General features: G+C 47.9%; 2 protein-coding genes and 1 long non-coding RNA gene across 6 annotated transcripts in view; 1 reads left to right on the top strand and 2 right to left on the bottom strand.

The window, feature by feature from the left end:
* Positions 1-4,283, bottom strand: part of LOC143375275 (extracellular serine/threonine protein CG31145) — a 53,341-nt gene extending 49,058 nt beyond the window's left edge. The window contains exon 1 of the mRNA XM_076824222.1: positions 1,868-4,283. Coding sequence (XP_076680337.1) covers positions 1,868-2,391 — 524 coding nt within the window. The 5' untranslated portion in view covers positions 2,392-4,283. The remainder of the gene's footprint in view (positions 1-1,867) is intronic.
* A 27-nt stretch (positions 4,284-4,310) lies between these two features.
* Positions 4,311-17,635, bottom strand: part of LOC143375278 (coiled-coil domain-containing protein 137) — a 53,721-nt gene continuing 40,396 nt past the window's right edge. For all 3 annotated transcript variants that reach the window (XR_013086861.1, XR_013086863.1, XR_013086862.1), the window contains one exon: positions 4,311-4,477. The gene's annotated coding sequence lies outside the window, so the exon portion shown is untranslated. The remainder of the gene's footprint in view (positions 4,478-17,635) is intronic.
* Positions 6,162-8,718, top strand: LOC143375281 (uncharacterized). 2 transcript variants are annotated; one of them, XR_013086865.1, is made up of 4 exons: positions 6,162-6,643; positions 6,726-6,940; positions 7,037-7,652; positions 7,958-8,718. It is a non-coding gene; the product is annotated as an uncharacterized LOC143375281 (long non-coding RNA). The 2 variants fall into 2 exon arrangements; XR_013086864.1 differs by lacking the exon at positions 7,958-8,718 and having other exon boundaries at positions 7,037-7,744.

Raw genomic sequence — 17,635 nt, forward strand, 5'->3', positions numbered from 1 at the left:
CAGCTGGTCTGTCGACGGTGAAAAACGAAATTCGAATATGAGAAAGGTAAAATGTTCTGTTAGGAGTATATTTTTTCCTGTCATATAGAATTGCCGGAAAAATCTCGCAGTATCCGAGGACCGCGCGTCCCAAATGGTCCACGTATATTTAACCCAGTTCGCTGCGCGTCACCTCGCTATTTTCGAGTTTAAACAGCACACAAATTTCCCCAGTTTCGCGGGGACATATCAAAATCGAAGCCAGAACGGCGCGGACGTGGATGCAGGAGCGTGTCAGTCACCCGGTATTTTCGGCGATACTACGAGTCGAACCGTGGCCAGAGTATTTTCCAAATAAACAGTACAAGAAATTTCCCCTCATTTTTCATCCGCCCGAATGAACGGAAAAATGGGGGGGGGGCGGGGGAATATTCGTGGAAAAAAAACGGATTAAAAGCGTGGAACAGTTTCGCCGGGCGAGAAACACTGTACCAGCGACAACACAATTTTCAGCTGGACGATAAGGAGGAAAGGGACCAGCTGCAGAGCCAGTTTCCATTTCCACCCCATCGTCGGCAAAGAAGGGTGAAAAGCTTGCGCACGCTCCCGGTCCACGTATTATTCCCGCGGATAACGAGCGAAAAGCGCGCGATCGGCGCGGTGCAGCGCAGCCAGCGCGAACAACGGTCGTGATCCATATATCGCGACTCGAGCCACTCTTATCTAGCTGTTACGACAGAATGACGTTCGTGATATTTCTGTGAATTACACGACGAAGACGTGGATCGCGATGGAGCGCGTCCGAATCACGATCGAAGTCCACGTCCAACTCGATTATTCCAACGGAAGCCCCGTCGCTAGACTAATTGTTTCTCTTCCGCGGCCTTTCCGTTCAGACGCAAGGAAACTTTCCCCAACTGTGTAGAGAGAAAACACCGGAGTCCGCCCCTCCGCCCCTGGTTGGAGCCTGGATGGAAATCGGTTTAGGAGATTTCGATGCCCGTCCTTGCGAGATTTAAACTTGCCGCTTTCGGTCGTTATTCCGCTTAATTAGCCGACCGCGTCCAGGCGGCTGAAAAGTTCGCTTATCTCGGGACGAAACGGGGACAGATATTTTCATTGGGGTCGACGGCAGCGGAAAATTCGGAGACCTCTACGCTGACTGTACAGGGTGTCGAGGTCGATTCGAGATACTGGGAGGAGATACCAGGGGAAATGGTTTCAAAGAATGTAGATTCTTAATTTATGGTCGGTGGTGCGAGTTGGCAGGGGTTAAGAAAAAGCTCGTGACTTTGTAGAGATTCTAGGGAATACGTGTTGAGCATGCTGTTGCATTTGAGAGAATGGTGCAGCCGGACTTGTGCAATGTATGAGAGTAATGCTGGAAGTTACAGCATCTGTAATCACTCAACTTTGCTGTGTACTTCTTCACTGTTATCTCGAATCGATCAACGCTGTAGCTTAACCAAATTCCGTAGACAGTCTGTGAATACTGAAAGAGCAAGGACGACGACTTTTGCCCTGAAGAGTTCAATCTAAATGCGAATATATTTTGAGTTTATAATGAACTATTGAAGTGATCGACCTCTTTCGTTTTACCTAATTACTATTCAAACGGATGTTAAATCCGCCTCAATGTATGCATTGCGGCTGACGTCAAGTTAATTCTGCGTTTAACACGTTGGCTGCCACGAGAGTCACCAATGACCACAACCGCGAATTTATCTTTAGAGTGCTGCTTCGTATTTCTGACGATACCGATATTAATTAATCCGCGCGAGCGAAGAACGTGGGGCAATCGCGTAGCAGTCGATGCGTCGACTACTTCGATCGACAGGACCAAAGAACAGGGAAGCATATATAGCACAATAAAAGAAACGTGACTCACCTAAGGACCAACCTCTTCAGCTCCCCCAGGGTAGGATTGTAGGAATGATCCTCCCCGCTGATCCTGGCTACTCCTTCGTAGACACTAACACCGTAACCCTTCACCACGATGTCCACTAAGTCAGGGAAACTGTCGTGCACCACTGTCTTCTCTGTCCTCGTGTCCCTGGACTTAGTGCCATCGTCCTTGCCACTGTTCTGGGTGGTACCAGACACATCGCCACTGGTCTGTTCCTTGCTGGCGTTCACCCTCTGCAGGAACTTGCGCCGAAAATTATTATAAATGGTGTCTGTGTTTGGATCGTCGCCGAAACGAACGCGACCATGGCTGGGGACCAGATGGTGGCCGCTGTAGCCCAGGTCCATCTGGAGATCCATCACCAGCAGGATGGTGAATAGTATCGCGAACGCGCTCAAGCCAAGCATCAGCTTGTCGCGGATCCTCATCATCCTCATCGTAAACTTCATCTTCCAATCGTTCGAGTCGCGGATCCTCTGGGACCTACCAGACTTGAACCTCTTCATGCGCGAGCACCTTGCCTGAGGCTTGCTCTGAGGCTTGCTTTGAGGTTTGCTCTGAGGCTTCCTAGGAGCCTGATCGACGTAGCTTGGACACAACGCAGTCTGGGTCTCTGTTGCAGTCTTCAAAGCATCGCCGGCGTGGTCCCCAGAGGCTCTCCAATCCGCAGTCCCATTCGCGACACTATCAGGAACGTTGACCAGGACTGCCGCGAGGTCCGAGTCACTTGTAAGCTTCGATTGGGGAGCAGGTTCGTTGAGATCGACTACCTTCCTGATAATCCGTTCATCGTTTGACAGAGGCAAGGGGCTGGGCTCTATCTGCACGCTGGAGCAGGCACGTGAGCTCTGTTCCGGACGGTGGACAGACGTGAATGGTTGAAGAACAGCGGCAGGATAGGCGAGACTCCTGGTCTTCGCCTGCCCGTCGACTAGCTCGTGTTTACTTTGCTGCCCCTCAGGCCTGCCGTCTGTTCTCCCCCTCTCGCCCCCCTTACCGTGCTGTGCATCCGCGAAATTCGCAAGTTTGCATTTTACGCCGGGCAACGTGGCTGGCTGCCGCGCGTGCAGCTCCTCACTGGCTGTCCACCACTTCCTTTCTGAAACTAGCTTATCGGCTGACCCGTGCTCCTTATCAATCGTCCACTGGGGCCTCGTCGACCTCTGACCAAGCCAATCGTCCGGCGGAGGCGAACGTTTCACTTTCAGCGACTTCCAGCGCACCTTCGCCTCCTCCCGCCACTCCCGCGACCTTGTCTCCACAAAGCCTCTATCCTCGCGCGGTATCTGGGGTCGTGCGCAACGTCTGTGCGTAATCGGCGAGCAATTAGCCGCGACAGGGTCAGCAGAGTCCCCGGTGATAGGGAAACCGTGGATCCGCCCGATCAAGCTTTCCTCGCTCCAGGATCTCCTCTGGCTGGCGTCTAGGGCCCGGAGCAACTTCGTCGACTTCTCTAAGCGCCTCCTGATCAGAACACGCTGCTCCAGTAACCGTAGGTTGTCCTCCGACCTGATCAGATCCTCCACGTCCTCGACAGACACGCTCTTCGACGAGTCCCCCTCGTCACGAAATGCACGATGGTTCTGAGCTAGCTCCGGGGAGATTCCGTTAACGGATTTGCTTGGCGGGTCTTCGTGGTCCTTGGCGGGAGTTTGGGGAGTCTCGTTTGGTAGAAAGAGACTGCTTCCGTTGCTCTGGATACTCGAACAGACGACTGACAGCTGGACGTTCGTGGATTCCTTGAGAACATAATCCCTGAAGGATTGACGAACTTGGTCGTGCCCCTTCGATTTCTTCCTCCTGACAGGAGGCACTGGTTTCTCCTCGCAGCTGGCGCCAGATAAGAACTTCCTCCTCAGAACCAGAGGACTTTTCTGAATGTTTCTAACCAACCTCTCGCAGCCTTCTGCGATGTTGTCCTTCGAGCTCCTCACGAGCTTTCTAAGGAAGGAGTCGCTCTTGTGCAACTTCCTGCGATCGAGTTCCTCCTTCTTCTCCCCGGAATCAGGTGTACCGTCAAGGCTCCCCTGTTCTTCAGCTTTATCCGAGGACCTTCTGCTCTTCTCGCTGAAGGTGAACTTGAATCTAGGCCTGCCGAAGGAGGCAGTTACCCTCTGCTCGTCCCTCGACGACCGCACGCGATCGCTCAGGCTCTGCTTGATCCTCCCTTCGTTCTTTCTAGATCGGAATCGCGAGTCCTCTTCATCCCCGGCCGAGAACCCGACCTCGGGGCTGAATACCAAGCTGTCTCGACCTCCGACAGTTCGTTCAGCCGATCCGGGCTCGCTACCTTTGAATGTCTGGCGGCTTGGGCGTGTCGTCTCGTCTCTGGGACCATTTACGGGACATCTCCTCTCGTCCAGAGTTCCTTCCGCGGGCGAATTCCCAAGGGGCTTTGGAATATCGATCGCGGAACGTACGACTGATCAACGAAATTCCCGCTGCCGTCGTTTTGCCGAAAGTCTGTTCACCTGTGTCACTAATCACCGCCTTGGTCGGCTCCCTTGCAGCTTCTGGAATGTATCGACTCGCTCGACGCTCACGGACCGGCTACTGGACACTGTCAGCCCTTCGATTCCACGGCGTCGCCGCCTGGAAAATAAACGGGAGAGAAAACGTTAGGTCCCGACACGAAGCAGAATCACAAGGAGCAACGAACTATAGCGGCCAAAGGAGCGTCGCCGGGGCTCGCTCGAAAAATAAATCGGGCCTCGATGGCGTAATAATATCGCTCGCGGCCCTTTATCGAGCTCCCCTGCAGGTGCAACACCACTCGTTAGATGCACTGGGTCAAGGTGCAGCCTTTAAGGGGGTGCTCGGGGGATGGGGGACGATGGCGGTCGTAGCGTCTTGAAAGAGGAGCGATATCAACCGTGAAATAGAGTGACGGTAATGGCGTGCTTCGTGTTGCGAGAGTGGCCATTACAGTTATCGCCAAAGTCGCGTCATAAAGAGGACGGTGGGGGCTGCGCGAGGATGGCCGAGTGAGATCGTAAAGGCCCGTTTCTTTCCTGCCTTTTATACTGACAAACATCGTTGCGCCCAACGGAACCGCATAATTCAATATCCACGGCCGTCCGCCGCGACTTTAATGACGGCAAAGCAGATTCGAGCTATTGGAATATTCTCGCCACTATATCCACCCTTAAACTATTTTGCTTTCCGGAGTTAGACGATGCTTGGGGGACAAGATACCTGCAAGATTCGCATTCTGAAATTTCATAAATCTAGATCTACATCATCTAGATCAGAATTCTAGGGTTTCTCTCCATTTTCGCAGTCCTGGAGCGAAACCCGAGGATTCCAAGGATGTCCCAAAATTTCAAGCTTCCAATTACCCCAGCCCCGGCGCGCCAAACTCCAAAATCTCGCACACCTTGTCCTTTATATCGTAGCTTCACGACCCCGGGCGACGCGTTGCTGCGATTCCAAGCATCCCCCGTCGCGGGAACAGGGTTAACCCTCGCGCTTTCAACAGGCTCGCCTAAAGCGGATCGATCGAACGCGACCCAGTCATTCAGCATCGATAAAAACAATAACTTGACCCGTCAGCTCGGCAAACTGATCGCTCGAGCGGGATCCACGGCCGAGTTAGGAGTTCGATCACGTGTAAGTGGGAGCACAGAGCAAGGACGCGCGTTACGCGGACCACGGCTTTATGGCGAGCACTCTTTTACCGCGGGAGAAACGTCAATGGCCGTGGCTATCTTTATTATCGTCGAAGGACGCGCGGAATTTCAATGGCGCTTCGATTCGTCCGTGGGAGTATCAGAGGGGGCCTCGAGAGCTACGCGGGAAAACCCTCCCCTTCGAAACGACCCCCCTTTGCTTCTTCCGAGTGGCTGTTCAGATCAAAGATCCCAAACACCGGAACGACGTCGATTTCCAATCGTTCCGAGGATGTATAAAGGGAAGAGGGCACCGGCCGCTAGTAAATCGCCGTGTAACAAGCTCTTCTTCGGGGCATTAACAGAGGCAATTCCAGCGAAACTGCGAGCTCAGTTAGCGAAATCGTCCATGGCCGTGCAGAGGACCCCGATACAGGGAATATTTTTCCATCGTGTCCTCGTGGATGACGTTCTACGATAATCTACAACGTAGCCTTCGAGCCTCCTCTGTTTTGTGGAGTCAGATACGTTGATAGTGAACCAGGATAATTATTGAGAAATAATTAATAGGGATTTAAAGATTTGAAAATGCATATTACAGTCGATACCGAACGTCAACTATTATGGGTGGTTTAATCAGCACTCGTTCTCGCGCAGGAAATTCGTATGAAATTAAATTCCATAATTTCTCCATAAAGATATATTTGTCAAAGTAGAACAGATTGATCTCGTTTCAATAAATGGTAGAAAAAATATCGAGGATGCTATTCTGATCTCTAGCGAAAAACATCCCCCAAGCAATTGGATTAAAACTATACTAGATTAGCCAGGATAAGCTGCACCGATCGAATTAACATTATATTAGGGAAAGCAACTGGAAGAAACGATAAATGTTGTAACTAAAAGGTCATGAATTAGGTCAGACGAAAATGTCAAGTCGATTCTCTCCTCCAGAGGGTGCCGACTACGAACAAACTTCTCTCTCGCCCCTCTTAACGCAAAGTTTCCCGAAAATTCGCGCGACCTTTCGGAAGTATGTAGTTTTATCAGTTTTAACATGGAACACACGTGCGAAAACGGGCGACACGATTCTTCTGGTTGAACGACGCTGCATGTGCGCCACTCGCGAATATAAATACGCCAGCTAATTGTAAGCTGGCGCCGATTTCATACGATAACGCTGAAAGCTCCACTTGCGTGCTCCCTGCTAATTAGAAATTTCGATTATTAAGGCGAATACACGGTCCCCCAGTAAAGGTAATTAGAAACCATTGGATTAGAAGCCTGAGCTACCAGCGTTCGTAGAAAGCTCGCAGAAATTCGAACACGCTCGACCACGTTACGAAATTTTCCGCGAAGATCCTCCATCGCGGAAGGGACGCTCGAAGAAATTCTAGAACGTTGCTTTGACGGCGGAACACGAGCTCGGATGTATCAAGAGAACTAAGTAGGTATATCAACTTCTCCGTTGCATTTTAAATACTGGTCTAGGGAAATGGAACTTGCACCGTCGTATTACAACCTTGATGCTATATCTTTCCAGACTCGACCCTGAAGATCTAAAATCTAACGTGTTCATAGTCCCGAGATCGATAATGAGGAAAGCATAGTGTTTCTGGAGAAACTACCTTTCATCGATAGAGAGTCAAACTTGTCGATCGAGACGTTGAATCTCGGGCTTCTGGATGACAAAATTGAATAACTTTCTGGCCACGAAAGTCAAGAAGCGATCGAAAGCAGATCAGGGGGCCCTCGGCTTCGTCGTTCCCTAAAACTTTCCCGTCGCCTAGTGTTTCGAAGGAAGTTGTCGGCGATGGCTCTGGGGCGAATACGATCTTCCTCGCAGGACCTGTGTGTAATGCCGGGGAGAATCGCGAGGTGCACTTCTTATTTCCACCTGACGCCAGACGAATAATAAACGCGGATGTTTCGCGCGATACACTCGCTAACAATCGCCCAGAGATTCTATTTCGAGCAAACAACACGGGCGTGGAATTTCGTTTCCAAGCGTGCCGAGGAATGGTCGTTCCGTTCGCCGCAGGAACCACTTCTTTTTCTCCATTACGTTCGAACAACTACGCCGGTCGCGAAACCTTCCCCGCCGATTCTAACAGACCGGAGGAAAGAAACAAGGGGCCGAGGATAAGTTTCACCGCGCGGTAATTTCATAGTGAACCTTGGACGACGGATGCGGGATCTATTTTGACCCACACTTCTATTCATATAGGTGTACACCTCGGAATAAGGTTTTATATTGAAATCTAAAATCTTTATCTCCATCAAGTAGTGCAAAAGTTCTTTCGCTTTATTGAACCAGATTTTTAATCGAAGTGAAAATATATTATAGGTATTTTAATCAAAGTAGTTTGTACAGACTTTGCAAACACTTCGAACATGAATTCTTTAAGAGCTTTTCTGTGATACTCCCGAAGGTACGCGACATAAAGAGTCATTTCGATAGCAGAAAAAATACTTCGGATGACAGTGGGGGCATCCGAAGTCGATAATCTGCCGCATACAAATTCGTTGCATCGCAGGAAATGAAAGATTAATCGAATAAAAATTCCCGCGAGCCAGGCAGGTGGCAGAAGACGTTCGCGACGGATCTCATGAAATATTGAGGAGTGGAAAAATTATGAAGACAGCTTAACGGCCGGGGCGCCTCTCCTTGGCGTCGCGGCGCTGTAACAAGGGCAAAGGGTATGCAAAGCAGAGGGATGCAAGTGGGCAGGCGGGACTGCGACGGCCGTTGGAAAGAACGCTGCCTCTATAGGTGCCCGAGACTCGTGGATCATTTAAATATTGCACGGGGAATGGTTAAATAAAGCAGAAGGTCGAGCGTACGGGCGGAATCTGGAATCAGCTCCCTCGAAACATCCGAAAAGTCCATGCCGGTTTTATCGGAATGCCTCGCGTGTCCCCCGGTCATAACGTGCTTCGACGTTCGCTTTCCGAGTCCTGCTTTATTGCAAATTAAAAGAGTCTGCGGTGGGAAGGGGTCCCTCTGATCTTCCCCCGAAATCGTTCTGCAATTTCTTTACGAAACAGCCAGGCACAAGAAGCTTCGCGATCAAAATGTTGGATCCCGAGAGCTGCCGTGAGATTTATAAATAAAGTGATGAATGGTCGAGCTTCGGCATTCCTGCTGTTACGAAAGCTCACCTTAACAGACTAGATAATAGGCTTAAAGTTAAAGGATGTGAACCTAAGACTGGGAAATGTTAAGGGAACATGAGAAGGATGACAACGAAAGAATTTCCAGAAGGATGGAATAGTTAAAATAGCAGCAAGGTGCATAGCAGGGCCGCGCTGTAAATTTTACAGCATGATTATAAAATAATGTTTCTTCAAGATTGTATAATACATTGTTTTTCCCAGCCAGTCTTCCATGTTCCTGTTAGTATCTATTTCCAAAGTCCCCCATCGCCCGATTTAAATAACAAACACGTGGTTATTCGAGGTTAATGGCTCTTTTGATTTTCGAGTTTTCGTTGATCATCTGCTCTGCCGAAATGCGGGTACTAGAACGGGAGATTCCGAGGAGGGGTTATCACGTTTCGCTTTATTTTATTGAAAGCAGATACAGATATAGAATGAACGAGCAAGTTTCCTGTGCTGTAACAGGAATCGCCTACGTTACGGGCCTCGACTCGGGAATTACAATAGTTTGATGCGTGTTTAGTATTCCCGAAGTCGAGCAGACTGGTTAAAGGATCCTGTTCGACCGGGCAACGACGATTTTACCAAATACTCGTCAAGGCTGCGAGCGTGGCCTGCGAAGCGTAAGTCCTGCACGTGACACCTTTTAGCCGATCGTTTCGTTTAGAATCGAAAGGTTCCTTTAATGCCCATTCGAGGGGCAAGAATTAAACCCCGGCTCGCTTTTCCTTCCTCGTTTTTCAGCCGCGCGCATTTTCCTTTCATTCTGCAGCTTTCCCTTTGCGCGGGCCCCGCTTAAACGCCTTAATTAATTGCAATCCGTTGCCCCCAAGCCGGAGAGCTCACTTTGCCGGGAAGAATTGTCGCATTAAAAAGCTCCGCGGTGTTAAACCACCCCCCTGGCCACCCGCGGCGAATTATTAAAAGCGATTACCAACGGGCAAGGGAAACCGGGCAGCGGACCTCTCGAAAAGTAATTGGAAAATTTCCACTCTCCGCGTGGAGAAGGGGGATCGAGACGATTCCCTGATCCAAAGACACGCGTAAATTCTAGCGCGATTTATATTGCTGAATTAAGAGCGAGCGAGGAGGAGGGAAATTGTATTCGCCAAGGTGGCCCTTTGAAACTATCTAAATTTTCTTTTATACACAGTTTTCGTATTCTCAAATTTAGGGGAAATGTTTGCTAGGGACGCAGAAACGAAAAGTTACAGCAGAGAAGCGATATAGAGGAGAATTGAAATGAGAATCTTGGGAAATGATTTAAAAAATTCCAGTGAATGGAGAAGTTATTGGAGCGAGCTCTGGTCGTAACGAAAGTTTAGTTAATCGAGGAAAGTTACGGGAAAGTGTTTGGACGAAATAGAACTGAAACTCCTCATTCGTTGATGCAACTTTTTCACGCCCCGACATCCACCCCTAAAATCCACACCTCCCCGTGTTTAAGCTTTGCTAATTAATTGCAGCCTGTTCTCGCCCGCCTGCTACGGGGGTTTACCCTGCCACCAGGCATGCTCTTTAATTATTATGTTAATTAATAACTCGATCTTTACGGTTATGAATCACAATTTTCTTACCCCACGTCCGCCACCGTTCGACGCACCATGAATCTATATCATCGCTGCACACTTTAATTTCCTACAGTATCACGGTGTGCTTAATTAATGACGTAATTAACTCTCTCGTTCGCCAAACGCGCTGCTACTAATATTCTCCGAAAAGACGCAATTACGGGAACAAAAGGGCGTTACGCGCACAAAGGGCTGCATAAAAGGATGCAGGCTTCCTCGATGAAAAGAAAGAAATATAACTTGGAAAAGGAAATTTTTTTAACAGTGACGAAGGCGTTGAAAGATTGTTGAAGAAATTTATGTGACTCCGTGGCAACTATTCCCTGTATTTCTCTTATGTACTTTACTTATTTCTGATTATTTGTCTTATGTAAATTCATGTAGAAACAGAAATGTTTCTTTTGTGCAATAAATCAATTTTCACACGATTTGTTTTTAAAGAAACTCAAGAGTAGGTATTTATAAAATGTAAATTATTAGGTGGAATCTATAGCTTTTACAAAGTAGATCTCTCTGGAGAAAAGATTCGATGGTTCTCTGATTTCCATCAGAAAAGCTTCGCGAAAAGAATCAATTTTTCTAGCAGAAATAAGATCACACTAGGAAATTTGATTCTCTTTGTCATTCACCGTAACAGATTGAAGTTTTGTCCTGATTCATTCACGGGCAATGACTCTATTCCTACACCACTTTTGTCTTCCATTTTCCAGCACCTAATTACGAGCGCCACACGCTTCGTTACTTCCTTATCGTTCATCTTTGGCAGCTAGACTCGTTCTTGCTGTTATCAGCGTAAAATCGCCACGGCAATTAAGACCTCTCGTCAGTGACAGTTAGGGGTCACTGTTGTCACCATTATAATTGTCCATTTTCACAAAAAGAATATAGTGAGCAATAATTGTATTCAAATTAGCCTTTTCAACCACCGCTGTAATTTAGATAGAATTACTTTTTTATAAGAATCTTCCGGGCTCCTTAAAAATTCCACCTTTTCCCGCAATTTAAAATCCTATTACAACAATCTGTAATTCCGCCGATAATATATCTAAAAATACAAAGGTTCTGGTGGCCGTTCCTTAAGCAACTCCAGCCAAATGAGCGAACAAACAAATCCTGCGTAATTATACGGAAACTGCGCCTGGCGATGTCGAAAGAAAAACAAGTAAATGTCAAAGGATGCGTTTGAAAAGCACGAACAAACGTCAACGAGGAAAATTAAACGTGGACAGAGTGGGGGGCCCAGTGCATTACAAAATTAAACGCGAAGCTCGCGGAACCCAGCGTCCACGAAAGCTCTTTCAAAGTTACATTTTGTTGTCCACCAACTGTGAATAAAATTTTCAGATTTTCAGAGGCTATTTTGGCTAACCCAGAGATGTTTAATTAACCGCCAACCGCGTTCCTATTAATACCCCCGAAACACTATTTCAGTTATCAAAACCTGGATTACAGACCACCAAGCCCCTATAAAATTATAATTAAGTTAATTCGAAATTGTCACTCGGCTTCACCGAGCCGTAAGCTTCGACCAGCAATCTGGTTTCCCTCGGTGATTGAATTGCTGCCTCCACTGGCCCTTCATTTACACTCGTTCTCAGTTGAAAACTAATTTATCTGCTTCTACTGACGTCTGACTGATAAATTTCCAATATCCGCACGCCATGTCATCTCTGTTACTAATTATTTCATTCACAACGACACCGAAGTCGCCCCACACTCCCAGGAGCTCTGCCATTACAGGCGTATCTTCTTCTAACTCGCACCATCATCTACCAAACACTCTGCGTAGAGCCACGACTGGCGATGGCGTGCAAAACTTTCTCGACTCGAGGGGGCCCTTCTCTCAGAATCGCAACGATGAAAGATGAAGGGGATTGACGTGTGTGCGCGCTTGCGAGGGATGCAATCGAAGCGTCGCGCGTTGGGACACCATTCCGGGCGACGATCAGCTAGGTGTTTCGTGTAGGTTGCGTGGCTTTCCGCATCGTCTTCGAATTATTTTCGGATGGCAACGTGAGTGCCTCTGCCAAGAATACTCGCCGCGCTAATAGTAGGTTGACAGGCCGCGCGTATACGAGAGGAAAACGGGAGCGCTCGGTGACGCGCGAGCCGAATCCATAGTACACAACAGAAGCAGCAGCTCGTAAACGTCCAATAAATATAAATAACATCGGTCCACAGCGCACCGTGCCGATGAAAATCCGCCCCCACACCAAGAAAACCGTATCGTCCTCGTCCATAAATATCAATTCTAATATCTGCGCTGTGTGTTTCGCGTATTTTTTTTGTTTTTCCGCCCAAGTCCCGTTCTTCATCATCACAACGGGCGCCCTTGTCGCATGAAAAGCTGCTACACGGGTGTCGAGGAACAGTTGAACGTGACAGAGGGGAATCAAAGATATCGATTCTTGTTTCGTGTCAACAGATTGGGGAAAATGAATTCAAGTGGATCTTGAATGTCTCCAAGGTAGATTAATTGAATCGCAGTGGTGATTCCTGTATTTGCTGTCGTTCGAGGCAAGGGATCAGTGTTAACGACAAAAGCGAAGGATAATTAGTTTGTCGACGAGAACGGCGAAATTGGATTCGTTTCGATGTTATTAAGCCGACGCGGGGGGAAAACATTTCTAACCTGCATTAAACGCGACTCCACCCCCTGGGCATTATTATGCCGCGGGCGATAATTAAACGTCCGTATCGCGCAATGTTTATGATTAATAATGCGCCGCGCGCCATGTATCACATTATGTCAAACGAACGAATGCTCGGTCACAATTCAAGGGGGAAACGAAAGGACGGAGTAGATCGACGTCAACACCGAGGAATCTATTAACCAGCCCTCTCTAATTTATGCATTTTAATAAATCCACTGCTTATCAAATAATGGTACCAGTAATTCGTACAGCAATGATAAATCCATCAATTCATTTTTCACTTTATTTCGTGACTTGAATCCGTACCGAAGACTGCCACTTTTATCAAAACATTAACGTTAGAAAAGCTTTGCTACGCTTCGAGCAAAGATGGAAGAAAATTTCAGTGGAAGCACTTTCATATTTCTATCCAAATAAAGTGGATTAGTGTTTCTTCGTTTTTCTTTAAATAGATTTAGTTAAAACGAAGACAAACGTTCGATGAATTTCATTAAGCGAATGAAAGTAAATTTATCGAGAATACGTGTCGCCCTTGAGGCGATGTGTTAACTAAAGCGTGCTCCCCATTTTCTGGCATTCGGACAACGATGATTAACCACCGCGGGATCAAAGGCTTCTCCGAAGGACTGCTTAAAAAAGAAGCTTGAAGCCTGATACTTTGAATGAGCCCCATGATTTTTAAGTGACTTCTCTCGTATCCAAGCTCGAAGACGACGAAATTCACTATGAACATATACCATTCCTAAAACTCAATATTTTAACTGAAAATTACGCTCCGCTGTTACATCTCGTCGAAACAGAAACGCGGCCCCTGTTAACGAGATTCAAATTTCCTACGCTTCAAGAGCTTCGACCATTTTTCCCTCAATTAAGAGAACTGTGTTTGATACCGTACACACTATATCCCGTTACAAAAAATTCTGTTTCATAGTAATTATACCCTTCAATTAAAATCTCCAGCCAGGAGTGCTCGAAAATAAAAACTCTGATAAAAAAAAGGGTTTCTGTACGTAATTGAACGTATCATTTATTAAACCTCCATGTATCGTCCATTTAAAATGGTCAGAGGCTCCATTACAGGATATTTTCACTCCCATCGGAAGTGCTTCCTCGTGTTTGACGTTTCCACCCAGCAGTTAAGAAAACTTTGCCGCATCCAGTGTCGTGCTGTTTCGCACAAAAGCGCTCCTCTCGTCTGCAATGCTTCGCGATCGTCCGCTGAATATTGCTCCAGCAGTTTGCAGGTTGCAGCGAGGCGCCAAGCACGCCTTATTTATCGTCGACTACATAGGCTCGTCGCTTTGACGTTCGCGAGCTGTTCTTCGCGGAGGAGCATAAATCTACCAGTGACGTAGGGGCCGAGACACAGAAAAGGCGGGCACGCAGCAAAACAGGTACCGATTCACGCGCGGCTTTGTCTCGTCGACCATCGCTGAGAACACGAAGGAGCAGACCATAACGAAGGCTACCACTGAACGAACAGGTATACAGCGCAGGGGGGATCGACCAAAAGACGCTGCAAGCACAGTGTCTGAAGCTTACCAGCCCTGAATGGCATAAGTCGGAGGGAAAGAACGAAGAAAAAGTATATTCTGGATCCAATCAACAGATCTGCAATTCACGCGCAGAGGTAGATTGAAGTGCATCGTGTCAATCGAGGCAATTCAACTGGCCTTTAACCTCTTTCTTTTGCGTTCAGCAGTGAAAGTACCTGGAGCCTCTGAAAGTCCCAATCTGACAGAAGGAATTACGACTAATTGACTCCACTTGTTCCTGGATATTTCGAATAGCAGAGGTCGAGCCACTGGCCAGAGTGGGTTACGCGAAGTCTTGGAACCTACTTAAAGACGAACGTGGAGGTTGTTTTTGGAGTAAGGGTGATTGCAGGAATTGGTGGGTTTGATTTGTCACGGGTGGAACTCGACTACGATTTGGCACCTACGGCGTCACTTACGCCAGAACGATCATACACGAGGGCACAGGACAATTTTAGACGGCGAAATCCATCCGCATCAAAATGCAACGACCGCGACACGCGCTTACGTCGACGTGTTACATCTTGTTTTCGTGTCGCCTTTTTGGTTCTCTGCTTTTCATTATTTCCTTCGAACGTCCAGGCAGGATATACCTTCTGGAGGGAAATATTGAAACATCTTCCAAGAACTAAAAATTTCCACCTGTTAACTGAGAGAGGACTTTTTAGTGGAGCCACCTTTGAGAGATGACGAAAGAGCAAATGTATCTCCTGTTTCTCGGTAGTATTTTCCAGTGTTTTCCTCTGCTCTTTGGTTCGTGACCTTATGACAGCGTAGGAAAGCAGGAGCCGTCCCAGAGTGAACACTTCGAGTGGTGCAGGGATTTGGAAGATGCCCTTTCAAGTTCCACAAACTTCTGCTTAACTTTGTCGCAGCAAGCATTCAGAGGCAAGGAGAGAATACATTCACTGCTCCTCAGAAAATCAGCGAGTGAGCTCAAGGAGGGCCAATGTCAAAATCGACACATTTGCCTGACGTTAAAAATTTTGCAAAAGCTTTGTTTACGCTTTTAATTGGGCCCCTCTCGAACTCGCCCACAGAAATATTCCGCGGTGGAAAGACGCCGAGTCCCACCGAGGAAAAGCCTTGTCGCGACGTTGAACGTCGCGTGTTTCATCGACATCAGGCGGCGCGCGCCCGTTCAAACGAACCAGTTGCATGTCGCGATTCATCGGCACAGTTTAAATCATGCGAGCCAGAAACTCGGTGAACTCTTCGATGGGAGCAGCGGAGCCCCGCTTCGATGAGAAACTGGCGCAACGCGAATGCACTCGATCGCCTAGAGTGAATAATTAATTGCGCGCGTTACTTCATTGTTTGCGTTACGATCGTGTGCACGGTGACCGCGTATCGAAAGCACGAGGGGCACATATTCGCCAGGCGGTGGATAGAGCGCGGTTATAGACGCGCTAGAGGTTAAAATTAACTTGAAACCAGCGAATCCGCGGAGAAAAGAAACGCGGTTACACACAATCGCTCTAGCCCAGTGTTCTCAATAATCTACCTGCTATCGACACTTTTCGTTTGCTCCACGAATTCTCCGGAGCGGCTTTCTCTTAATTGCCGTACTCGCAATTTTCCCTGCATGCCTGCCTCAATCGAGCGTCACTCTTTCGTGACGCGGTTCTGGGCACTCTAGCCACCAAAGCAGCTCGAAAACAGAAAAATCTTTCTGGGTAGATAATAAGAGACGATTGAAGGTGAATATTCATTTCTGTTTTGTTCGCGATTAGATGATTAACTGATATCTACAGAGGGAACCGAAAGAAAGTCAACGTCCATAGATGTTAAGATCGAACCTCCGTGCATACTATACCCACTACCGAGGATACCATTATCCTGGTAACTCGCGACTGCATTCAAGGAGCTAGATAAATATCTCTATAGCAGCCACGCGAGAGACGTAGCCGCGTTGGGAAGCGGCAATAATGATTCGCATGAATATGCAAATAGCTGTTCTTCTTCACGAAAGCGTGGATAGCAGAGAAAAAGGCAAATTAATATAACGCGCGGGGGATTAACATTCAATGCTGCTGTTGCGGTAAGCAGCTGGGATCCTAAGTAGTAGAATACACCTTTGCATCGTTTCAGTGAAATATTAATGCGGTATCCAGGTGGCCTGGAAACCTTAAAAGCTGCGAAACTTGGAAACAATTGCTTTCGAATGTTCGTACGAATATCTTTCCAATTTCACCTGGAACACACGATCGCCACTGATCCCAATCAAGCCCGATCAAATTACCAGCAGGCCCTTAAAAAATTTCCTCGACGAGAGAGTGGAACCTAAAAGTTGACGAGTGTAAAGGAAAGTCGACATTGTCACCGGATTAAAGTTGCAGGGGAACCACGAGAGGCCTCCTCGTCATTATCGAGCCGGGGGTGTAGCCGCGTTTCAATGAGAACGCGGCCTTGAGGATCGTTCGAATCGATAGGGTGGAAAGAGTGATTGCGGGAGGAGTTTGGGATAGGTCGTCAAGGACAATGGTGCAGAGGCAACTCTAAATATAAACGATATATCGGCCAGGCCATTATCTTCAATTATCTCTCGGGGCACGGTTGACTTGGTGCAGGCGCTGTCACGGCGGTATCGCGACTGCACTACGAACTAGCACGCGAAGGGGCTGGGGAACGATGTCCCAGCGTTCGTCGGGGGCTTGCACTTTGAACGGCGGAAAAGTCGACTGAAAAGCGAAGCAACAGTTGACGCGCCGTTTAATTAGTTTCGCTTTCTGCGTCGCCCAGCGAACCAGCTTCTCGCGCCACCCTCTAAACTCTAAACGCTTCCGTTCCCTGTTTCGGGAGCATCCGCCGCACTCGCTCGCAGGCGAACTTTCCAATGGAATTCGCTGACGAACGCGTCGAGGCAAACTCGGCGGCCCGTCGCCTTCTTCGCGATCGATGGGTCGGGTTCATTCATCCTCCTACGGAATGAATGAGACTCGACGGCACTAGATACCTTGTGTCTCGCGACACGCGAGTTTGGGAGAAGAAATGCGGCACGATTTCTTTGAACATCCGTACTCCCCGGGCTGTTTATGATTCGGAATTTATTTACAGTTGCTCAGACTTCGGCGGCTTTGCTTTGGTTTAATTCTGGTTCTCTTGTCCAGGAGCAGTCGATGATAAATCCGACTTTAGGTTTATCGATGCGGAGTACAGTGGATCGATGAATCCTTGAGGAAAAAGGAGCCAGGGGAAGAGATGAAGAAGTTTCCCGGGGAAT

Source organism: Andrena cerasifolii, chromosome 12 (genome assembly GCF_050908995.1).
Source record: "Andrena cerasifolii isolate SP2316 chromosome 12, iyAndCera1_principal, whole genome shotgun sequence".
NCBI classification, from domain to species: Eukaryota; Metazoa; Arthropoda; class Insecta; order Hymenoptera; family Andrenidae; genus Andrena; species Andrena cerasifolii.